The sequence below is a fragment of the Vulpes lagopus genome, chromosome 12 (genome assembly GCF_018345385.1).
Source record: "Vulpes lagopus strain Blue_001 chromosome 12, ASM1834538v1, whole genome shotgun sequence".
Lineage (NCBI taxonomy): Eukaryota > Metazoa > Chordata > Mammalia > Carnivora > Canidae > Vulpes > Vulpes lagopus.
Window position 1 is genome coordinate 29,130,424 of NC_054835.1, and position 26,839 is coordinate 29,157,262.

Here is a 26,839-nt window from a genome sequence, read left to right on the forward strand (position 1 = left end):
GACTCTAGCAGGGTCCCAGGCCCAGGCCGGAGGGCAAGGTGTGCTGGGAGGCCTGGCTGACTGCCTGCGTACACCTGTGGGAGGCAGCTGTGGGGAGGGAGTGGGCGGCCGCAGGGACCCATGTGGGGTGAGCCCTGTGGCTCTGTCTCTCAGTTTCAACCTCCTGGGGCACATTATGGGGATTTCGATCTGGCTTTCCCGTCTGAGCTCCACATCCTGATCAGGTCGCAGGTCGGCAGTGAAGGGTCTCCTAAGGATCCCCATCAAGTGTTTGCCTATTTACCCCCCAGGCAGCAAGGCTGTCCCAGAAATGGGACTGAAGGCCAGAAGGGACAAAGTGACCAGTGTGGCTGCAGAACACCCAGGGGAAGGGAGAGGTGGGTGGGTCCCCTCCCGTGGGCTTCTCTGGGCCACTGGCATGATGCGCACACAGCCACGCACGGGGATGCACACAGATACACGCACGCGCACGTAGAACGCACACCGTCTGCCATCCAGGCAGACTTTTCGAGGCCTGATTTCAACTGTTGGGGGTCTGATTTCAAGACCCATTTCCAAAGACTGTGGTTTTCAATGATGCGTCAGAAGCCAGCAGCAAACAACAAATAGCTGGCCCGCTGCTCAGCTTTAGCCATGGGTCCTTCCAAATACAGAACCGCTACAGGACAGAGTGGGCAGCGCGTGCACCGTGGAGAGCAGGGAGCAGGAGGGAGAGGAGAGAAACAGAGCCACCCCCAAACACAGCCAACTAGAAGCCCACTAAACTCTAAGACTATTGTCCTAGCTACATGGATCTACTGGGGAGGAAAAGAAGTTCAAAAGACAACAAGCTACTCTAAAAAGGTCAAGCTAAGCTACTTAAAATGTCAATGAAAAAAAAAAAAGACATACTTGCATTTAAATATGGTAATAGGGCTGTTGAAAGGGGAAAAAGAAAGATCCAGGTGAAATGAGGGTACAAGGTCACCCCTGGCTGCTGGAATGGGTCTCAGGGCTCCCATGAAGGCCACACACACACCTGCCTGGAGGCTGCTCCCACCCTCACCCCCCTACGGACCCCTGCTGCTGGAAACCAATGGAGGCACTCCCCCCACCAAGTCCTTTCCCACCAAGTCCTTTCCCCATCTCTTCCAAGCAGGATCTAGAGTTCTGGAGATGTGGGTGGTGGCAGAAAAGTGCTGAAGGAAAATAAGGAAGAAGTCCAGTTATTTCTCCTTATCCCAACCTCCAGCACACAGCCCTCCCCCTCACCCCGCTGCCCTGCTGCAGGAGCACTCAAGCAGGGCTCAGGCGACCCCGAAGGAGAAGGTCAAGTTATTCTTTTTGCACTCATCGGTACTTGAAACAGAAGGTTGCCCTGGAAGCATGAAAAAGTGTGGTGGGGGGAGGGGGAGAAAAGCTGGGTGGGGGGTGGCGAGTTTAGTCAATAAAAGGACATTTAACAAAAGGCCTATTTTCTGGAGTACAGTGCATTTTTGACAAAAAAAAAAAAAATGGTCTGAGAGAAAGAGGAAGAAAAAAAACTTATCCAAGAAAGGAAATCCATTATCCTTAATCTCAGATAAAGGTTTCTGCTGGAGACTGAGCATCAGACACCGCTAAGGGCTGGAATTTCATCTCAACCATCAAGCAGCACTAAGCAGACTGACAGGCGTGAGAAGAGGGCCGAGGAGAGCTCAGTCTCCCCCCAATACTGGAGAGAGGCACCCATAGCCCTCATAGTGACTGCATTTGAGATGCCAGGGCCACAGCCCCAGGACCCAGCCCAGCTCTGCAGGACTCTGTCCCGGACTACTTCCGCAGCTCCCTGCCAACCCCCTCCTGTCCTGCTAGGCCATTCAGCTGCACTGATCACCCCAAATATATTCTTCAGATGACCTGGTGGATAAACCTGATGCCATTACCAGGGGGCCCCACGGGCTGTCCTAGGTGGCTGGGCTTGTGGGGCATGGGCAAACACAGATCCAGGAAAGGTGCGTGCATATGTGTGTGCGTGCGTGCGTGCGCGCGCGCGCGCGTGTGTGTGTGTGTGTGTGTGTGTGTGTGTGTTGGGGTGAGGTTGCCCCAGCCAGGACTGTCAGAGGCCAAAGACACATCATGACCCTGACCTAAAGCTATCCTGATGGAGAAGAGCCTGTCTCTAGAACGGCAGGAGGCACCCAAGGACCAGGAGGCCCCAGTACAGGGACCCTGGTGGAAAGGAGCCCTCCTGGGCTAGACCTGAAAAAGCTGAGGGTGCAGAGAGGAGAAACCTTCCAGCCTTGCCTCGTGGTCCTGTTTTCAGCATTTCTCCCCAGGCTGAGGAGCCAGGGGTCACCTATGATGGCCTAGCTGTCTGGGAAACATCTCATTTTATTTTTGAAGGGAAAGGGGGTCTGGGCTGCCAAAGAGCGAGATGCCCCAGCTGGGGGTACTCAGGGGAAGACCTTGGGGAATTAGGCAGAAGGTCTGACAGGGCTCAGGCTCCTCGCTGGGGGCAGAGCCTCTGGTTCATGGCTGCCCCAGCACCCCACTCACTGCCCAGAATAGATGAGCATCTCCTCTCTGCTACCAGGAATGTGTGGATTTAAGGCCCTCCTGAATACAGCCTGCCTGGCCAATGCATGAACCAGGCTTCTTGTGAGGCAGGTGAACATAAATCTTGGGTTCAAATCCTGGCTCAGCCATTTACTAGCTGTGTGACTTTGGGCAAGTTGCTTAACCTTTCTGTGCCTTGATGTCTCCATCTGTAAAGGAGATGATGATATTAGTGCAGGATTAATATACACAAAATGCTCAGACGAATACTGGCCAGGGAGTAAGCTTACATGAATATTAGGTGTCATTTTGATGAAGCCTATCCAGCCATCAGCCCTCCTTTAAGACAGGACTCCCCCGCGTGGAGGGCGGCTCCACTTTCCCCACAATGGCCCACATGGTCAGAAAGTCAGAAGCACGCAGGAGGCTGGGATTCTTTACCCATAACGGTGGCCTGTAATCCTTCATGTTGTCCTGGCTTCATAACGTCATTTTAGTGGAGCTGAATTTCCCTGGCTCAAGATTAGAGGATGCATACCGTTTAGCTCGGACAACAATGTCTGGACCAAGTGGGCTGGCATGACCCTCCTACTCTAATACTTCCTGTTTCTTAGTAGTAAATCAGGCAGAAAAGAAAAAATGTTTTGCTGATAAAATCTCAGGGCCTGGGGGCTGAGGTTGCCCACCTGGGAACTTAGGTGTTAGGAATGTGGTCTGCTCCTCCAGTTAGAGAAACCTGCATTCAAAAGAGGGTGCTTGCAAACAAAAGAGTAGTGCTGACAGGGGCACCTTGGTGCTTTGTGGTTGAGTGTCTGCCTTTGGCTTAGGTTGTGATTCCTGTGTCCTGGACTCAGTCCCATATCAGGCTCCCTACAGGGAGCCTGCTTCTCCCTCTGCCCATGTCTCTGCTTCTCTCTCTCTGTGTCTCTCATGAATAAATAAAATCTTTAAAAAAAAAAAAAAAAGAATACTGTGGATGGTAGAACTCCAGGCATGGGCAGGTGCCATGCCTTATTTAATGGCAGTCAAACCCAAAGACCCAGTCTTGCTAGTCTGAAGCTCCTCTGCCCCTCGGATGGGGTAAAAGAAGGATCACTGTGCTTGGTGTCAAAGCCCAGCCTCTGACCCCTGCTACCCTAGTCTTGCTGTGTAACTTGGGCACAGTGCCTCATTTCTCTGGGCCCTGAGCAACCAACTCGTGTCTACTGCAAGGAGGTGAGGTCAGATGGCCTCTCAAGTTCCCTCACCTCTGACCCTGCATGATCCTGCCTTCCAGATGTAAAAGGATGACAAATCTAAGTCTCTGTCACCAGAAAGTGGTGCCTCTGGGGTTGGCACGGACACACCTCCGGGGTTAGTAACTCATCTAAGTAAAAGCTGTCACCGTTCCACTGACAGTGAATGAGACGTTTTTCTGGACTTCTCAGAGCTGTGAGAAACTTGATGGCAAATTAGAAGTCAATGGCACTTCTGATTTTTTTTTTTTTTTTTGAGAACTATATGACACCACACCTACTTTTTTACTGCTTCTGTGGCACTTACTTATTTCTGCCTCACCTAAGCAGTTATTTTTATGTGCACATCTTATTTCTCTTGCTAGGTGACAAATTCTTCTAGGGCAGGGACTGAGGCACATGTCCCACTTAAGGCCTAGTGCAGAGGCTGCCTCAAAGAAGATCCTCGTGGAGCATCAGGATGCCCCGAAGAGGTGCGTGAGAGCCAGAGCTGTGAGTCACTGCCCTGGGTGAACTACAGCTGAATGGCAGTACCACCGGCACATGTAGCTGCCTCTCCTCATGTGGTCCTCCAACCCCAGGGCTGACAAATCAAATGCCCACAGGAGCGTAATTAACCAGCAGAAGGGGCTGGGCGACAGCCACCAGGAGCGCCTTGTTCTGTCTCCCGTGCTGGCCCGCACCCTGTTGCTCACTGGACCACCCAGCAGGCCTTAACAGACACGGAAGCCTGGGTCCTACTCCCAGAGATTCAGATTTAGCTGATTTGGGGTGGAGCCTGGATGGCGGGCTTCCCCGGGTGATCCCAGTCTACAGCCAAGGGCAAGAACTTTTGGTTTAAAGGCCTTCAAAAATTTTAAAAAGTTAAATCATAGTGCACATGTACACAGTCCACAGCTCTGCTCCCTTGTGGAAAAAAAGGCCCTCCTGATGACATGGCAGTGAATCTAATTCTTGGGACCATATCTCATGAGATCCCCTGCAGGGCCTCCATTCAGAGCAGTGGGTGTCTAGCCTGAGTGTGGGGGGGGGGAGGCGGGGGGCGGGGGGGGGGGAGGTGTTAATAATACACTAAGAATCAGGTGGGGCCCACATCTTTAGTAAAGGCCTTCCAGATGCTTCTCATGCACCTGGTGGAGGCAGAGAATCCCTGACTTAGAGGAAGCCTTGCCTTTTAGTAAACACGGAAAGGGTGGCCCTGTCCGGTCGGGTGTGGGGGTGTCAGGTCAGGCAGCTCTTTCTTTGCATCCTCTTCCCTGCCTGGCATGAAAAGATGCCAGCCTGGGAGTGGGCTGCCAGGGATATGGTTCTGGCACAGTCACTACCTATTTCTGTGACCTTGGATGAGTCAGTGGGGCCTCTGTGCCTCTTGCAGAAAGAGGCGATGAGAGAATTCTGAGTTTCCTTATGGCTCCAACAGGCTGTGACTTTGAGGGGAATCTTTTAAAACACTTTCTTGTAATGTGCATTCTCATCTGGAATGGTCCATTATGAAAGCAATTTTTCCTCTGTTGTGTTTGCTCAAAGCCCTCTCCACCCCCTTCCCTAGCTCATCCTGCATCTCCCCCACTAGCAGTTTCTTTAGATGGTTCCAACATTCTTGGCTAAACCCAACGTTGCTTTACTGAATCCAAACACTCAAAAAGAAGCAACCTAAAGAGGAAAGTGTCACCCAGAATGTAGGAAACACATCCTAAAAGAGTTTAGAAAACGCTACCATCTGTCATCTGACTGGCCCAGGGCCCTGCCCACCTGCTGGGCAGGCCTGCCTGGTGTGATGGGGCTCGGGGCTCATTCTTTGAAAGGAAATACACAGCTTTGTGCAGAGAGACAGAGCAGCGCTGCAAGGGGGTGAGGGTGGATAAAGGGTGGATGATGCATTTTTGAAATAGGTGGACCTACTGATCTATACAGATCAGAAGTGAGGGCCTCAAGAGGTGGGACAATTGATAACCCAAGGGACACATGAACATGATTGAACTGTAAAACTCTGCTTTGAAGAAAGCTGGTATGTGTCCAGCACAGAGGGGCACAGAGGAGGGGAGAAAAAAACAAAGCCTGAGTTCCTGTCATTCAAAATAGGAATCTGGTTTCCACACACCTTTTTAGGACCAAGACTGACATTCCCTAAGGATACCAATAAGAGCATTGTCATAGAGCCTCCTCCCCCTGCCTTCCCCTTCCTCAGGAGAGCGCTGGGGCTCCTACTGGGGCAGAGGTGCTGGAAAGAGTGGAAGTGCTGGGGTAGAAGGCAGAGCGGCCAATGGGAAGTGCACAAGCAGGGAAAGGCCTTGCAGCTGGGGCCTGGTTCTGGATCCTAAAGGCCAGTTGCCTAAAGGAAGTGAGAGGCTCTGGGGCCAGGGGCCCCAAGGGTGTTGGCATCCACAGCAAAAGGATGGCACAAAAATTGTCCCAAGCAACTTTTAATACAATTGCTGTTTAGCTTAATTTTCTCTGTAGATGTTTCAATGTGGGATAAAGGGAAGATAATCTGCACGTCAAACCTTTGAGTGGTTTTACAGTCTGGTTGTCAGAGAGCCTCTGTTTGGATGAAAGGGTTTGTGGAAGCATGAAAACCGAAGTCAGGGAGCATCCTTCGGACACGACAAGAAAACTGCCAGGAGAGGCAAGCACAGACCCGGGGTGCCCGGCCAGAAGCGAAAGCTGTGTGCTTGCCTGCAGATTCCTTCCAAATCAGAGGTGCTCAGGGAGCAAAACAGAGTGCCTGCCATCACCACGCCCCCGAGCACCGGCAGTGGGGCCAGGTCTGCCTCCCACCCCCACGCAGACCCTTGTGGCTTCTGATCTTCCTGGTGACTGATAATGAAGCTTGGGAATGGGCCTTGGTCTCCACCCAGGGCTGGCTTCCAGCTCAGAACACAGAGGTGAGGGCTGCAGGAGAACTGAGAACACACTCTGGGCTCTGCTTGCTTGGGCCCTGGGGCTCTTCTGGGAGAAAGGAAGCTGAGAGCTCCACCTGGGCTTTGGCCCAGCACCCTTTTCCCTGGGCCTTCCTACTCCCCCAGACTGCAGAGAACTGGGGCCTGCAGGTGCTTCTCAGACCTAGGAACTCTGCAGGGAGCTATGTCAGGGCCTTCTCCATCTCCAGACCCTTTCTCAGGCCCTTATCCTCTCTATAAGTATTTACTGAGCACCTATTACATGCCAGGCACTGTTCATAGCAGTGGATGAAACTAACATGTTTTCTGCCCTCACGGAGCCTGTAGCTGCTAGTCTGTGATGAGAAAGGGGGCTCTCTCTACCTGTGGGACCATGCTGCAGACAAACAGCTCACTGGGAAGGAGAGGAAATTGGCCAATGATAAGCAGGGCCTTGGATAAAGGGGAGCTATGGCTCACTCTGCCAGGAGAAGAGAGGGCTCTACCACGGACCCATCTAGTTTGTAACCAGACCCTTGTGTCTGCCTTAGGGTCTTCTCATAGCCGAACTCAAGACCTGGGTGTGGCCACACCAAACTGCTTGCAGAGGAGGGTAGCGATCAGGAGTGCTGGTCCAAGGGCCAGCATCAGGAAAGGCTGGCATGTGACAAGTGCTCTGGCTCTGGCTCCTGGCCCTTCAAGGACACTCTGTTCAACATCAAGAACTCTTTCTCCAGCAAGACCTCAAGAGGGAGAATGGTCACAGGGAGCTCATTCCCAAATCAGCCCTCGCTGCTCCCTGCCAGCAGTTTGTCCTGGGTTACCCAGGACCACAGAGCAAACATCTGCCTGTCTCTCTGTGACCAAGACCACGCCTTCAAGTGAAGGGATTCCAGACTAGTTTCTAGGGTTATGTCAGCAAGTATTCTGAGAGTTTCTCCTTTCATGAGTCCTCCCTCTCCCCAGTCCTCATAAACACTGCAATCTCTGCTTGTGAGATGCTCACCCACCTACCACCAATGGGTGTCAGGACAGACCACTGGTCTAACTATTGGTCCTTCTAGAGCTCACTGTTTAGATGGCTTTTTTTTTTTTAATTAAGATTTTATTTATTTATTCATGAAAGAGAGAGAGAGAGAAAGAGAGAGAGAGGCAGAGACACAGGCAGAGGGAGAAGCAGGCTCCATGCAGGGAGCCTGATGCGGGACTCAATCCCGGGTCTCCAGGATCATGACTTGGGCCTAAGGTAGGCACTAAACCGCTGGGCCACCTGGGCTGCCCCTAAATGGCTTTTTACACTTCTCCTGGTTCCTGAAATTTCAGATCCTGAGTCAGAATTCTGCTTCCTCCCCACAGGGTCTTTTTGCTGGTCCATTTAAATATAAATGGCCTAAAGTCTCTTTGGGCCTCCTCACCATGCTTCATTCTAAATGGGCCTTTTCAATGTCTCTGCCACAGCATGATTCCAAACAGCACCCACTTCCATGGACCAGGACCAGAAACACTCAAGCCTTGAGCACCCGAGACTTTTTGCTGAAAGACCCCAGGTACCCCCTTTTGTCCCATCACTAGCTCAGTGAGTAAACTAACATCTGTGATCTCAACTCCCTCTGCCTGCCCCCTCCCTGACATAAAACATAGATCCTCCTCCCTCTTTTCGTGGCCTGAGATAGGTAGGATGTTTCTGAGGTTGACTGGCAGAGACCATGGCTGCATTGGGCATCACTGATTGGTGGACTGTGGGATGGTCAGAGAGTCTTGGGAGAGAGCCCGGGGTGGTCAACAAAACACTCTGGGGGCCCAGGGCGGCTGTTATTTACCAACTGGCACAGACCATATTTGACATTTGTAATGGTGCGGAGGCATCCACTGCATGCCAGCCCGAGGTGAAAGGGCAAAGGGTAGAACCTTCTCTACACCTGTTTCCTCATCTGTACAATAAAAGAACCTGGCCTAGATGGTTAAGAAAACAATCATCACACCAGTAAGAATAACAGCAGCTGCCAGGGTGGCACTATCCACAGCCAAGAACCCAGAAAGTCCCTTCTAGCCGGGCCCTTCCTACAGGGGCCCAGGTCATCTCAATGAACTGGCACCGCAGCCCTACAAGGAAGACGTCACTAGTCTCATTTAACAGATGAAGGACTCCAGGGCCAGAGAGGTTGAAGGAAACCATACAGAGTGCTTAAAGCCAGAGGGTAGAATGCCATCTCCCACATGCACGAGATGTGACCCAGAACAAGTGACAAAACTTCCGTCCCGGGCTCCCTCTGCTCTCCTGTAAATGTGGTTAATGGCACCTCCCAGCAGGGCTGCTGTGACATCCGATGAGATGAGGGCACTGGGTGCTCAGCACAGTTATCTGGCACGCGGCAAGCCATCAGTAAGTGGAATAATAACTTTTATTTCTATTTTTATTATTATTGCCCAAGGTAATAACAGTAGTGGAGCTGAGAACTCCCTCTGGAGCCTTCCTATTCTAAAATCCTATTAATTTACATGACATTTCACATCCAAAGGGCTTTCATAGATAACATTTATAATTTGCTTGTGAGTGATAAGGGTAGGTTTTATCCGAAGTGCAAGCGCTAACTTTGGCGGGGTAATGTGACAGCGGGAAGCCAGGGGCTTGCATGGCCCTGTGACATCGTGACCACAGGTGTGGTCGTGGATCTCGGAGCTCTGGTGTTCGTGTCATCGGCTGAACTGGCTGCCCTCTCGCCCTCAGGCTTGTGCAGCTCCTCACAGTTCCCCTAGGAAGGCCCTGGCGAGAGGAGCTTCCTTGGGTCCTTCCATCTCAGTGGAATTCTGCTTTCTTCTCTGCCCCTAACACATGCCCTATCAAGGCAACAGCGTGTCTCTCTGGTTCAGCACCGTGTCCCCAGCACTGAGGGCAGGGCCCATGACATGGCAGGTGCTTAATAAGTATGTGCTGGATGTGTAAAGGATGGACAGGTGGAGGATGGTGAGTAGGTGGGTGCAAAGGGGTGGGGGGAACAAGGCGCCTTTTCCTGCTCCTAGCCTTACGTGAATCCTAGCTTGTTCAAGGCTGGTACCAGAGACCAGATGAAGAAAGTCTGGAAAGATTCTAAACATGGACCACTAAGACAGCTATGGCACTGGCCCTAGACTCTCCCCATGAAACGCCAGGGGTGCCCTGGGGCCAGCTAAACACCTGCTCAGGCTCAGAGCAGGGCAGTAGGGCCTCCATGGGGCATCAGCAGGCTGTGCTCTCCTCTCCCTCGACGACTGAGTGCTTTTGGGCAAGGCTCTCCTGAAAAGAAGCCAGCCCTGGCAGCTAGCATCCAAGATGTGCTAGGCTGGCTCAGCAGTCTCTACAAAGGCCTTGACCGGCAACAGTCTCCTAAGATAAGGGTGGGGACAGCATCTCTGGCCTACACATTCATTCCCTGGGGCTGGGAAGAAGCAGCACTGGCTTCCCCAAGACAAAGTCTGTTATCCAGCTGTCCTGGCCCAGGCAATGGCACAGCATCTGCCCTCATGTGGGTCACAATGAACAGAGGCAGGAATGTAAGACATCTAATGCTTTCGTGCCTTTAACCTGCTGGTCCCTGGATACGGAACACCCTTCCCTAATCAGCTGCCTGATGAAATTTCTATTTGCACTTCAAAACTCAGTTCAGGTATCATCTCCTCCTGAAAGTCTTCCAAGCAAAGTCAATGACTCCCTCCCCCCCGCTCACTCTGCACACCAGCCAGACTGCATAGGAGCACATCTGGCCACGAGTGGGATGTCCTCCAGGCTCTGACTGCCTCGCTCGCTTGCTCAGCATCCCTGTGCCTGGGGAGGACCCAGCCTGGGGCAGGTGCTGATGACCTTTTCCAGACACTACAGAAAACATTCTCGTGCCCCTGCCCTCAAAACTGAAGGCACAAGGAGGAGAGGGAGTGACTCCAGTGGCTGGGATCTCTCTCAGGGGCAGGAGATCCAAGTTGGCCTGTAGTCTGGGAAGTGTCTCTGGGTAAGACTCTGCTCTCTCTCAGACGGGGGAGGAGGGTGTGGGGGCCACACCTTTGCCTTCTCGTTTGTCCTTGGCTGTCATGGAGGGCACGAACCCCCATCCCTCAGGCCTGGTGTGGCCATCTTCCTGTAATCTCGCACTCAATATTCTGTTGTTTTGTTCTTTAAGTGACAAGCTTTCACCTGTTCTTGCTGATGGAAGTTAAAACCGGAAGGCTTGAAGAAAGGGGATTCCATTGGAGCTGGCAGGCTGAGCGGGACTCTGTGAGCCTGGTGGTACAGGTACCCGGGGAGGTAGGAGAGCGGACCAAGGACGACAGCGCAGGGGTAGATAGATGGGATCAGAGGGTGCGGCACTCAGCCCCCCTGGAGGAGGAGGAGGGACAAAGACATGCCAGTTGCCTCCCTCGTGCTGCTCCTGTCCCTGCAGGGTCTCCTCCTCCTCCTCAGACACGACCCTCTCCTTCCCCCAAGCACTGTATCATGCCTCATCCCAGTGCCCCTGTTAACAACCTGAGAGGAAAGGGAGCCCATTTGACAGATGGGGAAACAGAGGCCCAGAAGGGCCCTTACCCTTCCAGCAAGGTGAGGGTAAGCGCTGGGTCTCTCAACTTGGCCCTGGGAGAGCAGTGCTCCAGGCTTTTGCATGGGGAGCCGAGCATGCCTTTGCTTACATTTCCCTTCATTTACGCACTGGAGCTTCAAGAGGCACGGAAAGCTGATCGAAAGTGAAACCCGCAATTCCCGTCAATTCAGATCGCTCCAATTCATTTCCGCAAACATTTATTAAGTGCCTATTAGGCCCTGTGCTCTGCTTTCATCTGGGAATTGCATCAGCTCCTGGTTCTCCAAGTGGAGGGAGAGTGCGGTGGTAAGGCCCATGCACCCCCCGCCCCGCGGCCCCCACCCCCACCCCGCGCGGCCCTGCCACAGGGTGTCACCTGTCAGGCACCTGTCAGTCGTCTTCCAGAGCAGCACATCTGTGTTCCTGACTGAGCCTGCCTTTCACATTCACACAGAGGACAAACCCCAGGACTCACAGGGCCAGGGGCCCGCTGGCTGGAGAAGGAGCTGGCTCGTGATTTAAAATCTGCCCATGGATCCAATCTGTGCAGGGTAATCCCTGGGGACAGCATGAGGGCCAGGGCCGTGCAGATCAGGGTGGGCAGCGGACAGATGTGCGGGGGCTGACGTGTCACTGGGGGCCCCTTTCAAGGGAGTGTTTTGTCTACAGAAGTGAAACATGGAGCTGCGGGCGCCCGGCCCACGGGGTGAGGTTCTGGCAGTGCACCCGGGAAGCCGACCACCTCGTCTTAGCATTTCGAGGTCGGCTCCCCGGGCGGCCCCCTTCTGGAACCCAAGGGGAAGCAACGAGCCAGGCTGCGCTGACAGAGCCTGGGGATCCACCAGGCCCAGGGCACTGCCGGGACAGAGGTGTGAGGAAAGGGCCCCTGACACACTTCAGTGGGGGGACAGTACTGGTGTTTACATTTATGCCCAAATGAGGGGTCATCTTGGCCGCTAGTTCTACAGTTCCACCACGGCAGCCCTGGTATCACCGCCCCTGACTAGATGGCAGAGGCTGGGGAGGGAGGTTTGCTCTTCTCCCTCCGAAAAAGAGGCCCGACCCTGGTATCACGTCTGCTGCCGAGTGGGGTGGGCAGGAAGAAGGGGTGGACAGAAGGGCTCTGGGACTGCTCCTCGCAATGGTCCAGGTGACCAGTCCAGGCAGGATCCCGGGCATGTAGGGTGGCAGCCAAAGGCATTTCTGAACACTTCACAAGATGTCATAACCCAGACCCAACCAATAAGGTTGGGCGTGAGCTGGTTGGGGAAGCAGCTCACTCTCCACGGCTAAGGCCCTCTCCCCAGGCATCTGGTCTACAGCAAACTCCTTCCCCTCCCGGGAACTTGGGCTCTCTTTAGTCTGCTTTCCACACTCAAGCCACGTTCTTCAGGACACCACCGGCCACTAAGCCTCTGTCTCTGCTCAGACCAGCCAGACCTGACCAGAGCATACCCCACAGCAGCCCCCACTGAGGCTTCTCCTCCAGAGCTGTCCCCGCCAGCTTCTGGAGTGACTGAAAGTCCCCTGGCACCCAAGAACCATCATTAGACAAACAAGGAAGGCAAAAGGAAGGGGCCTGAGTCCCAGATCCAGCAACCGTGCAGGCATCGCTAATCAGTCACAGCCCCTCTTTGTGCTGAGCTAGGACTCGGCCTCAAAGTTGTTCTGAAGCCAGTGCTCCAGGAGGCCAGTGGCCATCAGTCATCACCAGCACCCGAGACGAAACCTGCTTTCTATCACTGGAGAGACGTACAAGCACAAACGGGAACTTCCAGAACCAGAGTCCCAGGGCGTCCCCACCTGGAATGTGCACTGCCTGCCTGCTCCCCCAACTGTCCTAGGAGGGAAGTGGGAGCACTGAGCTATGAGACACTAACCTGGCTGGTCCCCAAGAGAGCTGAAGGACCCCGGCAGGGCCACTGGCCAGCCTGAGGCAGGGAGAGGAATGGAGCCAAGAGAGTGAGGCAGAGGGGAGAGGAGAGGAGAGGAAGTGAAGGTACAGGAGGAAGGGAACAGAGGTCACCCTGTGCTTTCTCCACTGGCCCTCACCGCTCGGATTCACTTTGAAAATCTAATCACATTAGATCTAATCCTCTACTTAAAACCCTTTAAGGGCTTTCCACTTGCTTTTGGGATCAAATCGGAGTTACTGAATCTGACTCACAAGCCCACCATGACTCAGCCCTGCCTCCCTCTTTGGCCTTATCCCCCCTGCACACCCCACCCCAAACCACTCCTGCAAGCTGCCCATACTCTGAAATCTGCATAATCCCATGGGACCTGTGCTGCTTCCTTTCTAAGGTTTGCAACAGATTGCTAAATATCCTGTATTATTCTACTTTTATTATCTCATCTATACTCCGTTTTCTTACTTAGTACAGAATCTCGTTTTTAGCTGGCATGTGGTTACCTGAAATACAGACATTTCCAAGGATCCCTTGCAGCTAAAACTAGTCATGTGACTAAAGTCTGATCAGTGGGGTCTAAGCATAGTGCCACACTTGACTTCTGAGTAGTACTATTAAAGGGAAGAGATGTACTCTTCTGGGATAAGTATGTAATGGCTGGAGCTTGGCAGCCTCCTTAGACTATGAGGTGGAGATTTATGTTGAAGAGAACAGAACATTAAGATAAAAGAAACCAGACCTCTAATACCATGAAACCAAATCCAGGCTTCTTTTACATGAGAGAGAGAAACAAATTCTTATTTTGGTTAAGCCATCGCTACTTTGTGTTTTCTTTTTTTGTGTTTTTTCTTTCTTAAAAATACCTGATTCAGTGTCTAAGCATGTCATTTCTCTGCCTGGGATATATTTCCTTTTCTTCTTTACATAGCTAATTCTACTTGGCTTTGTAAGACAAGTTCTGATGTCACCTTCTCTAGGGGCCATCCTTGACATCACCGTAGGCTGGACAAACAGCCACCATTGACCCCTCATAGCAAAGAGTGATTCCCTCTTTCTAGCTAAGCACCTGTCTCATGATGGTCAGTGGGTTTGATGACTGGTTCTCTCTCCCCTGGCTGGACTCTGAGCATCTTGAAGGAGGGAGGCTCATTCGTGTCCAGATAGCTGGCACCAAATCCAGTGCCTGATGATGAGTAAATGTGGAGGGATGGAGGAGGGGTGGGGCATGGGGGTAGTAATGAAGTCCCAGCAGTTCTCTGGCTTCACTTGGGGATCCTGTATCATTTCTTTCCCTGTTAAGCAGATCCACCAATAGGCAGCTCTGCTGAGATTGATGAGGAAGAGACAACCCCTCCAGAGTGACATAATAAGAACACGATTTCTAAAGCTTCTAGTTGCACAGCATTTACCAATTTATAAGGCCATGCTGACATGTACACAGTATCCTACTTAATTCTAACAACTAACCAGGCACTATTCTTATTACTCCTAGGGCCAGAAGGGCTAAATCACTTGCTCAGGGTCATATGGTACTACATGGCCAAGTGCGGCTGGAAATGAGGTCCTTTTAGCTTTATGTCCAGCAAAGGAGGGGCCTCCTCCAACCTGCACCATTTAGAGGAGTTAGGAAAGCAAACTGTGTGCACACCACACATAGGCCAGTGTGCATGAGCATGTGCCTGAGCTCACGCACACCTGGTGCACAGATGTGAGGGGCTCCAGATGTTCCAGTGGCATTTTCTCTGGAGGGCAAGAGTGATGGCAGAGAAGGGGCATGGGGGCAAACCGTGCAGCTGCTGCGTGCAGATGCTCTACCCCTCTGCTCAAGGACAGGACCAGCCCGAGCAAGTGCAGGGGACACGAGGAAGCGGGGAGGGCTGGGGATAGGCGGCAGCCAGGGGGAGTCCACATGCTTTCAGAAACTGCACCGGGGCTGTCACTGGTACCAGTTATTTAGTGCATTCACCTCCCCCAGAGCGAGAACAGGACACTGTCAGGCTAAGAGATGGCAGCACACAGCATGTCCGTGGTAAACAATTTATTTTTCTACCTCAGTTGCTTACAGGGGGAAAAAATAAAACGTCATTAGGGAGAAGCACAGATGAACTCTTTACAGAGATGAAGAAAATTCACAATCGCTAAAACATTGGTGAGGCAAGCATACTAGGACACGTTCACCAAAGCAAAGCAATTCATAGCAGAACAAAATAAAGCGGGGAGGAGGGGGGAGCCATACAGAATTGTTAAAAAAGAAAAAAACAACAACAACAAAAACCCAGCACTCATGAAAAAGCCTGCAGGAAAATAACAGGAAACTAACCAATTATTACATAAAGCATCTTTAATGAGATGAGCAAAACCATACAGGTTGGGTCTCAAGGACAGTGATGTTCCAACAGATGGATCTGCTCACATCAAATGCGTCCAGTGGAAGCATGCGGGTCACTTCTCACAAACTATGAGCGTAAACAAAGGGGTGGCCCTTGAGGGTCCTGCTGAGCTATACTTCATTAATCCAAGAGAGTGGGGATATTTCAAACGGGGACGTGGAGGGGGTCGGGATCGTGGGGAAGACAAGCCCTTCTCGGAGTGGTCATCAGGAGTGCCAATCTGATCAGGACAGGCCTCTGGGTTCTGTCCCTCCTGCCCTGGGGGCCAAGAGGCCCTGATGCCAGTAGCAAATCCAAGGCCAGCGAGGACAGGGAGGTGCGGGTGGGGGTGCTGGGGGAGGAGGGGCCTGCTGTGGGTCAGTGCCCACAATGCCTGAAATGTGGCAGCGCCCCAGTGCGTTTGCTGCCTCTTCTCAAAGACAGGTGCACTGATCATTACGGTTAACAGCCACTGAGGGGCTGGCCCCCAAAACAGACAGCCAGTAATGATGGTTTTCCAGATACAGTTTTGCTCCCAGATGAAGCTTTTCATATTACTATTTACAGAACAGAGTGTGCGTGTATGTGTGTGTGTGTTCATTGTTGGTACTATCCACCACAGGACACAGGTGCTCTAAGTCGCACATCCCCAATTCCTGTGGGCCACCAGCACAAAAAGCTCACCTCATAAAACGCCCCAAGAAGCCTATTTGGTTAATATTTAAAATAATTTGATGCCTGTTTCCTGGATCCCCTGAGGAGGCTCTCCGAAGTTTGTGAGAAGTTTCCCTCTGGCCCCGTTACATTCCAGGTGGGGATTGGGGTGCAGCGGAGTGGGGAGGGGGTATTCACAGTGTGTCCAAGAAGCAAAATGGGAGGGGATGGCAGAAGGAAAAAAAAAATTTTTTTAAAACTGAATGAAGCAATGAGGACATGAGTCTTTTCCAAGAATTAAAAATGAGAAAAAGAACATTCGTTCAAACAGGCAGCTAGAACAGTCTCAGTGGGCACTGACAGCAGCTGGGGTGGCCCCGGCCGGGACTGTGTCCTCTCTCTAGTAATGGTAGCAAACCCCAATTTGCTATGCCTCTCTTAAGAGCTAGTTGATAAAAATTATGTCTTGTGAAATCGGCAAGTAGTCTGCAAAGTGAAATAAGAACAGAAATTAACAGATTAAACTGAAATGAGTCCAGAGGGAGGAAAAGAAGAGGAAAGAGGGGAGGCCACTGGTGAGGATCATAATGTCCTGAGCCCTGGTATTCATCCTGGGGAGTGGGGAGTTGGGGTGGGGGTGCCCCCCCGCTGTGGACCTCTGGGCCTGGGAAGGAGGAGCTACTTCCAGAATGGGGGGTCAACCCTCCATCTTTCTAGAGAAGACCTACTCCTCACTCTAATAATTAATTATCCATAGGTGTCAAGCCCATTTATCGGAGCACCTCATTTAATCGTGCAGAATCCTAAAGGTGGGCAGAGGCAGGTGCTGCTTCGCAGCCGCCATGTGGCCTGGGAAGGTCCGCTACAGGGTCAGGCCACAGAGGCACTTGGGGCTCTGCTGAGGGACACTGGGCACCCCAGCACAGGGGAGGAGGTGGGTAGTCAGAAAGGGCCCATTCAGGTGAAACGCAAGGCCCTCTGTCCTGACAGGGACCTCCAGACCCATGGTCTATGAGTGAACACACACAGGATGAAGAGCCTCAGCAGCTCCCAGGGGCCGGGGTGTCCTGTCCTTTCTCAGGCTGGTGCCCACTGCCCCACTGGGAAGGGTCCAGAAAAGGGCTGGGAGAGTGTGGCGTCCACATGCACTGTGAGACTGGAAGTGGGAGGTGGGTGAGAAAGACATGGGAAAGAAAGATCACAAAGCAGAGACCTCAGGGCAGTTTGGTGGTGGCAGTGGTGCTGAGGTCACTGACTCACAGGACCCCAGGGTGTGGGGAGGAGTCAACGGAGTCAATCAGACAGGGGTGAACAGAGGGCAGATCTGGGCCGCCCTCCTCTGGGCCGTCTCTCTGCACCCCAACCTCTTTACCAGACCCTCTAAGGCACTTTTTATTGGCATGGGGCAAGAGACAGATGTCAGAATGTTCCAGAGCTCTCCTGACTCAGAGAGCTCACCCTGGGGTGGAAGCTCCAGGCAGGGTCAAGTCTGATTTTTGAGAGGAGCCACCATGTCATGAGCTCTTGACTGGAACACCACAGAGGACGAACTAGGCTGCTCAGGGACAGCAAACAGAGCAGCTGTCCCACAAGAGGCAGCTCGTCCAGGTGGCTGAACTCTGAAGCCAGCCTGCCTCCTCCTGGGGCCATGTGTACAGCCAGGTCCAGCCACTGGGCCACCACTTCCCGGCCTGGGGCAGCTCCACACACTGACTTTCCCCGACAGCAGGTGGCCTCACTCTTGTGGCCACTGATGGCCTCTTTGTGGCCATCGGTGAGGACACACAAGAGAAGTCCAGGTTGTGAGGTGGAAGGATGGGGAATGGAGAGTCTGAAGGCTGGGGGAGGAGAGAAGAGCCATGTCCCATGGGCCACAGAGCCTTTGTCCAGACATTTTAATGCTGGATTTCTGCCCTCATCAAACCCAGCTGACTGTGTTAAGCTGCAGGAGCTAGTGACTGTGACAAACCTGCCCTGGACACTGTCACTCCTAGTCCACTCCAGGTCCCTCACACTCTTTGGCTTATGGTAAAGGGCTGGCTGGGCACAGCTGGGAGACTATCTCATCCTCCCCAGTCTCGGTTGGTCACTTGGAGCTCTGTCTTGCATACATGTGTCTGTTGAGGGCAGATCCAAGGACACAGAGCCCTTAGCATGGGATCTACTCTGTCACCCCCAAATTTTCCATGTTAGGATCCCCCAACTCTCCCTGCCTGAGACTTGTACCGCACTGAGGGGGCATTGGCAACCTGACTGTGTGCCAGGTGTGCAGAGCAGCATGGCGCTCTCAGTGGGCCAGGATGGAAGCCTATGTCTCTCTGATACCCTGGTGAGGCAAGCCAGGGGAGAGGAGATGCAAGGCTTTCCTGAAATGCCACCAGCTCTTGGGCTGAGGAGGATGGGCAAGAAATGAATAGGGATGATGACATGCCAGGTCTCCCCGGGAGGGACAGTGTGTAGGCCTGTATATACATGTGTGGGGGTCATGCACTCCACCCCAAGCTCTTTCTTTATGCTCCAGAATGGTGCCATCCAACAGAACCTTCTGTGGCGATGGAGACATTCTATATGCTGTGCTAACCAGTAGCCACTGGCCACATGTGGCTGTTGAGTAAGTGAAGCGTGGATAGTGTGACCAAGAATTTTCATTTTACTTAATTTTATTTTAAATCTAAATTATGTTAGCTGTGTGTGGTTAGTGTGACCTACTGGACAGACGGATGCTAGAGAGGGAGGAATGTGGCAGTTAATACCCAGACCACCTAAGTCTGAATCCTAGCCCTGCTCCTTGCTGCTAATAAACCCCTGAACGGGGTTTTCTCCTTGCTGCTAATGAACCCCTGAACAGGGTTTTCTAGGCCTCGGGGTTCCCATCTGGAGAAGGGAGTATCTAATGAGGTGCAGACTGCTCTGGCTGTAGTGCCTCCTGTCCTGCCTGGAGAGGCCCATTGCCACCCCAAAGCAGCCAGCTGCTGTAGAGGAGCAGAGGGCCCACCCTGGTGCAGAAACCGGCCCCAGGGGACACTCATGGGGAAGTCTCCCATGCTCACACTCCTCCATCTGGAGCTTATGCTACTGCACCTGCCTCCCCTACCCCTGCCACCCCTACACAGACCCCAGGGACTATCCTGCCCCAGCCCTTTGTTTACAGAAGACAGAAATGAGGCCCAGAGATGCTGAGTGACCTGCTAGGCCACGGGCAAGAGCCTAGGGCCTCTGTCGCTGATTGAGGATCTGTCCCCACAGAGCATGGCTCTAAGGGCCCCAAATGCTTCCTGACCTCCTCTGAAACACTCTTCCCTACCCCAAAGCTCAGCTGGAGGTAGATAAACGCTGGGTGAGACCCTCACACACTTCTCCCCTGCCCTCCTCCCTGGCTTCAGGACATGATCCTTTAAGGCCATCCCTATGCTTCCAAGGCCTCTGGGTCCAGGCAGGGTGACCAAGAAAAAGTGAGACTGCTGCAAGCTCAGCTCCTGAGGGAGCCTCTTGCCTCAGCAGAGAACCCACTCCTAGAGGACAAGACTCCATTCCTAATGCCTTCTCTAGAAACTCCAGCTGTCCTCTGTCCACAGACACCCCCAAGCACCCCTATATATTCTTATCTATACCCCGTGCCTGGGAAAGGCTGGCTCACCCCTTCAGGGGACAAGTGAAGCCCTATCGACATGGCTTCCTTCAGCACCATCCCCTGCCACCCCTGTAAGACCATGCCTGCCCTTGCTGCCCGTCTGGGGTGGGGGTGCCAGCCTCCCAGTTACATGGGAGCTGTGGTAGCCTGGGCACATAAGCGGGCATCATTGTGGGCTCTGCCTCAAGGCTCTGATGCCTACACACAGGAGAGGATAATGTGCACACCCCTACCCAGGATAGCAAAGCCCAACCCCAACAGCACACCACAGCTACACACAGAAGGGCATCGAAGCCAGGACCGCCAGGTGGAGCTGGAGGAGGGGAGGGAAGAAGGAAGGTAGGAGAGAGGGAGGAAGACAGGAGATGAGGGAGGCCCAGGGTAGGAGTCCAATCCAGAGAAAGAACCTGTAACTGGCTCCAGACAAAAAGGGTGGGCAGAGAGAGGGTCCTGATCAGCTCTTTCCCTTTCCCCGGAAAGCTGCCACTCTCAGATACCTAGCTCTGAGGCCGTCCTTGGGTTAACCAGACATCGAGCTGCATCCTCCCCCTGGAGCTCAGTGGATGTGAACTTCAGTACCCACAGGTCATTTCCTGAACCGATATGTGTATGAACTGTGTTCTCTTTAGGGATCCTCCCACCTCCCCTCCAATGCAGCCCATCTCCCATGTTTCCAAAGCCCCGGGAGACAAACTAACTCACCTGGGAACTGATAACCATAGCTAGGAGCAAATCCAGGGTAGCCGCGGCCATAGGTTGCCACAAAGTTGGGGTAGCCTTGAACACAGAGAGAAAGAACACGATGGTGTTAGTACAGCTGCCTCAGGTCTGGGGTGAAATCTCAGGGAGGGTGGAAATGAGGACAGCCTGGGTCATTGTCTTGCACAACATGATTGGTCTCCCGTGAGGGTCTTTACCCAGGGCATGGGTCCCTTCTCTACTGCGGCTTGGGGGCACTGCTGTCAGCTTGCTGGTAATTAACCTGTATTTGGGCAGAGAGACCCCCAAAGCCCACGCACTTTCTGGAACCTGCAGAGTAAATGCCACGCATTAGCACCAAACAGAGGGCCTGCGCCTGGCTCTGACATTTGGAGAGCTTACCCTGAATGTACTTTACCTTAAAGCTATTGACAGTAGGAGATTAAAGTCCTTGTAATGCCTCCTCCCAAGGAGCAGACAGCAGTGCCAGTATCAGACAAAGCACGAGTACTTAGGGGTCAGGTTTAGGGGCAAAACTCAGGGCTGACCCTATGCTTCTGGAAAATCACTGGGCTTAGTGAGCTATGGTCTGGGAGAAGCAGGGTCCCAGGGGCCTGCATCCAAGCACAGATACTCCACAGGGTGCCAGCATCTTCCCAAGCCCCCCTCCTCCCAGCCCAGAATTGTGAGACAGGTTGTTAAAATGTGCACCGGGAAGCATGGCCCAAACCCAGAAGCCTCATGCCACGTGTTTTAGCGGGCACTTCACAGCGAGCGTATTTTCCACATGATCTAGCAGATAACCCAGGAGGTGATCAGTTAGTTGAGGGGTGCCTCTGGAAATTGCTGCTGGGCTAGGCATGAGGTGCAGAGGAAACCACTGGCATGTTCTGGTGCTGGTGTGACCCTCTGTGATCTATTATGAAACCCCTAGTGAGCAGTCATTTGGCTCTCAACCCTGCATTGTGCGTGCTCAGGCTACTTCACTATGTCTCTGCCTCTTGACTCCAGTAACAGAAAAGACTGGCGTGTAGCCCTCATGGACTGATTCCACCAACTACAGAAGACCCATGGCTATGCCCTATTCCTATGTCACCAGGCTGACCTTGCCTCCCCCACTCAATGTATGGGAATCCCAATACACTCATGCTCTTCGAATACCACCATGGCCAACCTACCACCACCACTACCACCACCACCACCCACTACTATCAACAGCTTGACTTTTTCTTTGGCCTCTGAGGTCTGTGGTTATTTTCTGGCTGCCCACCACCTGAACCCCTTCTCTGTGTTTGAGTCTTAGAGAGAGGCCTACCTCCCATCATGGAAGCAGAAAAGAGCCCCTCTCTCTGAACTAGGCAGTAGGAAGCATGTTATGAACCTGGGTTTGGCCCATGGAAGTCTTCCTTGGATCCATTTCTGGGGCTAGTAGGGCAGAGGAGGCGGCAGTGATTCAGAATTTATTCTGGTGTCTCCAGAACCCAGTGGTGGGGACAGGTCATTCCTGGGTTGTTCCTTGGTCGTGGCTGTGCCTGACCATCCACCTCCCAAGTTACTGCCAATTCTCCAGTCTTCCTGGCATTTCTGTGAGCTGATTTCCAATGATATCATTTTTTGCTTACAGATGCTGAAGTTGTTTCTGCTGCTTGCCATCAAGATGCTGGTAGAAAGTTGCTTTGATGGGTGGGGTTTCTAACAGTCTCCATGCCCTCAGCCATGAAGGCAGCATTGACAGTTCTCCACCTGTGTCTCTGCAATCTGATACAGCAACTGAAACACCCCCAAGTACAGGCTCTGGGGCCTCATCATCCACATCCTGAGTACATTTGGATATGTCACAAGCATTTTCTGATGGGCAGTGATGGCCATAGGAACAGGATCATTCACAAAGCTCCATCTTGGGTGCACTCTGACAGCATGAGTTGGAGCTAATAGGTCTTCCTGCTGCCTGTTCACAGAGCTTTTATACCTCAGAGGCCTAGAGATGGGACCCACCTTTTCTCACTTCTCCATGCTTGTTGGTGTCACAGCTTCTGCTTGACCAGTGGGTCTGTCATCAGACCCAGAAGAGAGGCTTGCTCTTGTAAGCGTCAGGAGACTTGGGGGCCAGGCCATGCTCTTGGGGAGGTCTTCCTTGTCTTCTGACAGCCTGAGCTTTGCCATCTGTACAAAGCTCAGTGGGTCCCTTACAGCAGGGAAGGGCCCAACCCTCAATGGAGACCAGCCGTGGCTCCCTTACAGTCTCCTGCTTTTAGCCAGAGCCTTTCCAGACGTGCAGTCACGACTCACTGGCCAACTGACCTGTTTCTACCTCAAAAGGGCCTCATGCCTGCCCTTTCCTGGTGTGTGTATTTCCCGGTGCTTGGTGCCTCATTGGCAGAGGGCTGCCTAGACCAGAAGGCTGAGTGGGAAGCTTTGAGCTGACTGCTCAAAGCTCCAAGTGTGACACTGAGCTCTGGCACCGGGTGGGGAAAGAGAGGGACTGAGGGACAGAGAGGAAGTGGAGGGAGGGGGGAGCCCATGCCTTAAGTGGACACACACACACTGGCTTCTTCCCTGGTATTTCTTTCATGGCTGGCCAACTCAGTTCTCCTTCGAATTAATCACCTGCTATCAAATCAGATCTTTCATGACTAGGTTTCTTAAACCATTATTTCAACAATATTGATAAACGGATTATATGCAAACAGCCAAATCACCACCGCCTAGGGCCATTCCTGATGAAAAATGACTCCTTTGCTTCTATCTTCGGCACTAGGGGTCTGAAATATTTAAATCTGAGAACAGAACTGCAGGCCCACGTGTCACCTTCAGACTCCCTCAGGGTGGGTGGGGTGGAGTGGGGTGGGATGCCCCATCCCTCCCTGACTCGGGCCACCACTACCCCTTCTTATCTGCTTTCTTCCTGGCATACTGGATGGCCTTCAACAAGAAGGAAGACAAGCATGGTCGAGTTCACCCCAATTTGGGGCCTCACCCCAATCTTCCTGGACACATCAATATTGTCTCCTGCACGACAAAGACGAGAATTTGGCATCTGCCAGAGTGGGGGATCTTATCGCCACCCCCCATCACCAACATCCTCTGGGTCAGGCAGATGAAATCATAAATTTATAATACAACATTACTTCAATTTTCCTCTTCATTTACTGCTGTGCAGCCCAGCTCTGCTCGAGCGGCTCATAGCCCCAGCCACACGGGGAAATTGGCTGGCTGCATATCAATAGCACATTACAGCAGACCGATGTGGATGCTCCATCAAGCCATATTACAGCGAGATGACCCAGCCACCACTTCCATTAGTAGCTGGGCCCCTCCCGCACTGGCCACTGCACAATTTATGTGCTCCAGTACTCTGGATGCCTGATCAATCCCACAGTAATTATCTCTTGTCACTAAAGGAAAAACTAAGCCTGCTGCCTGGATGACCACCCTTCTTGCTTTCCATTGTGGGGGGAAAAAAAAGAAAGCCAGCAATCAACAACAGAATTTGAATTTGCCGGTAGGATCGCTTCAGGGCCCCCTTCTGGGGATGCTGGCAGAGTTCTCAGAATTGTGGTTCTCGATCTTTGCTCTAACTCTGGAAGACATTTGCTCTAACCCTGGAAGATGTTTGTACTCTAGGTGGGCACATGACTCATCCTCTCTCGAGCTCTGTGACTCAGCTACTCAGTCACGGAAAACTGGTCCACCAGGCCCCTGACTCGAAAGGACAAGAGACAAGGGCTGTTTATCCAGGGATCTGCCAAAGTGTGACATGTGTGGCACGTGGTATGCAGAACATTAATCGGGGCACCACATTGGCTCCATGAGGTACGCAACCAGGTCAACAACTGGACAGGTGAGCCCTCTCTGGACAGAGAGCCCTTCCCAGGCTGGGAGGTGAAGGCCAAAGTCCATCCAGATACTCAACCTCCAGAGTCATCCCGAGCCACTGGAGCATCTTTAGGCCTATGCTGTCCAATTTAAATTTAAGTCTGAATTATGATGAAAACCTCAGTTCCTCAGTTGTATGAACCACATCTTAAATGCTCAGTAGCCACATTAGCTCATGGCCACCATCTTGGGCGGCGCAGATACAGGCCCTTCCCATCCTTACAGAAAGTTCTGGGGTGCTGTGTTGTTCTAGAAGGAAAATGGAGAGCTGAATTTTGAGCTTCCTCTGTCCACCAGGAAACAGCTGAACAAATGGAGACCTCCTTGGGAATGACCTCAACAGATATTTTGGGGAAAGACAAATCCCAGTTGAAATTACAAATGAGTCTAGACATGCAGCTCTAAATTCCAGTCAATCTCCTTTTGATCTGTTAGTGCACACCCGCAGATTAGAGCTCCTCATCGCTTCTGGGTGATTTTTTTTCCCTTTCATTTCAGAGGGGCTTAATGTCGGGGAACACTGGGTCAAGACTTCACAGGGACTTCTCAGTATGAGCGCTAGCAAGAATGCCTCAGGCTTTCTTCAGCTGGTCTACAGAGTCCTACTATTTCCAGGCCTGCAGGGGAAGCTTTCCTTCATGGCCTCAGCAATGAGGCATTTCTCTAACCAGTGGTATCCAGCACATTCAATAGTGTGTGCCCAGTGAGGTTAAGACAGTTAGAGGCAGTAGGGTTACGTGGCTGAGGGCAGAGTAGGCCAAAAGGAATAAAATATATCGACAATAATCATGTTTGCTTTAATTAAGTCCACTTTCATGAAGAAAACTCAGAGATTCTAGTGCACTGAGGTGGCTCACTCTGGGCCCCTTCTTGGCCGCCGTGAGGCAGCAGAACAAAGTCGGAAGGGCTGCAAGAAGACCTTTCCGAGGGTCTTCGTTGATTTTGGTTTTGTCCAGCTTGAAGGCAGGGAGAGCTGATCTGAGGATGACCCCTCCTCTTCTCTCCTACATTCTTAAGGGATTCCCATCGGGCTGATTATTCTGTGACTCTGTCAAAGGCCGTGAAAGCTAAAACCAAAACAACTGGTAGGTTTCCTGCCAAGGCCTGATGTGGCTCCATCAAGAGAGATCAAGCAAGAAAAACTGTAACCATACACTCGTCAGCCAGACCTCCCAAAGAATGGAGGAAATCTTAAAGGATATTTAAAAATTCGTTTCACAGTTTCCATGTCATTTATAGACCAGCATATCTGTTGTCCCACTAGAATGTTGGCTCCCTAAGATCAGGGACCTCAGGCTCCGCTGAATCCTCAGCACCCAGAACAGTACCTGGCCCTCAGGTACTCTGGAAATACTTGCTGAATGAATGGATTGAAAGTTTTAATGGTTTAGTCATGCTTCTGAAAATCTGTCCAAGTGTTACATACTTTTCTGCTCTTCCAACAGCAGAAGTTTAGATCCCTAAAATCTCATTTCATTAATGAACTTTTAATAAACGTTTTTCTGCCCGCGCCGAGCTCATCAACCAAATTGTGGCTGATGATGACTGCGGTGATGATGTGGACATGTGATGGGTGATGGTGGTGATTCCAGGACAGATACGCACTGGAGGGGGTGACCCAGGTAACTTTTGGGGACATGTCAGGCCATCCCACCCTAGCAAAGAATCAGATGCCACCTGATGCCACCACTTTCGAGGGAAGAAGCAAGAACCAAGGGCTTCAGTCACGGCACCACAGATGGTACTTTCCTTGCCCAAAGGTCTGGGATGCCAGGCTATTCCAATGGCCAGAAGCCGAGGGTAGCCCTGGGAGTGTCCAGTGAGTGCATGAAAGGCTCACCGGAGACTCCAGTCTGGCTGAGGAGGCAAGAGGTCAATCAGGCCATGAGACTGTGTGTTTGTTCCCTGGGTGCTGTGTCCACTTCACCCCTTCTGCCTGGACCTCAGGCTGAGCTGGTTCCTGGTGGAGGGCACATTTTGGCAGCTCTCAGGAGGCCTGTCTCAGCAGGTATCTGGAGGCCCTCACCACACTGACTGGAGGCTCAGGAGGACTAGGGCCTAATGAGGCCTGGAGCCCAGAGCCCAGAGCCCAGATCTGGGCAGAAACTCAATATGATCCAACTCCTTGGGCCAAGGGTCTGAATGGAGCAGCAGGTGGCAGGTGCTACAGTATAAGCCACACCTGCAGGTCTGGCTGTATTCCTGGCCACTGGTAGGAAGGGATCCCCCGTGAAAGGGTGCCGGGCACCTGCTCGGGTGGGAATGTCTAGGGCTCCCCACTCCTTTACTGATAAGAGCTCCCACTTTGAGTATCTACTACTGTATTTTATTGATAGGAAGATGTACATTTTTTTCACACCTTACCATCTCTGAGAGTCAGGAGGCTTACCATCTCTGAGAGTCAGGAGAGACTGGAGGCTCAGGAGGACTAGGGCCTAATGAGGCCTGGAGCCCAGAGCCCAGATCTGGGCAGAAACTCAAATATGATCCAACTCCTTGGGCCAAGGGTCTGAATGGAGCAG

At 52.3% G+C, this 26,839-nt stretch overlaps 1 protein-coding gene across 12 annotated transcripts in view; it reads right to left on the reverse strand.

Annotated features, from left to right (window-relative positions):
* Window positions 1–26,839, reverse strand: part of MSI2 (musashi RNA binding protein 2) — a 387,083-nt gene that overhangs the window by 27,591 nt on the left and 332,653 nt on the right. For 11 of the 12 annotated variants that reach the window (XR_005982997.1, XR_005982998.1, XM_041724104.1 and 8 more), the window contains exon 10: window positions 20,445–20,519. Coding sequence is in view for 10 of the 12 variants with exons in the window: in XM_041724104.1 (XP_041580038.1) it covers window positions 20,445–20,519 (75 nt within the window). In the remaining 2 variants the exon portion in view is untranslated. Of the gene's footprint in view, window positions 1–3,444; window positions 16,598–20,444; window positions 20,520–26,839 lie in introns of those variants that run through there. The other variant, XM_041724114.1, reaches the window with a different exon arrangement.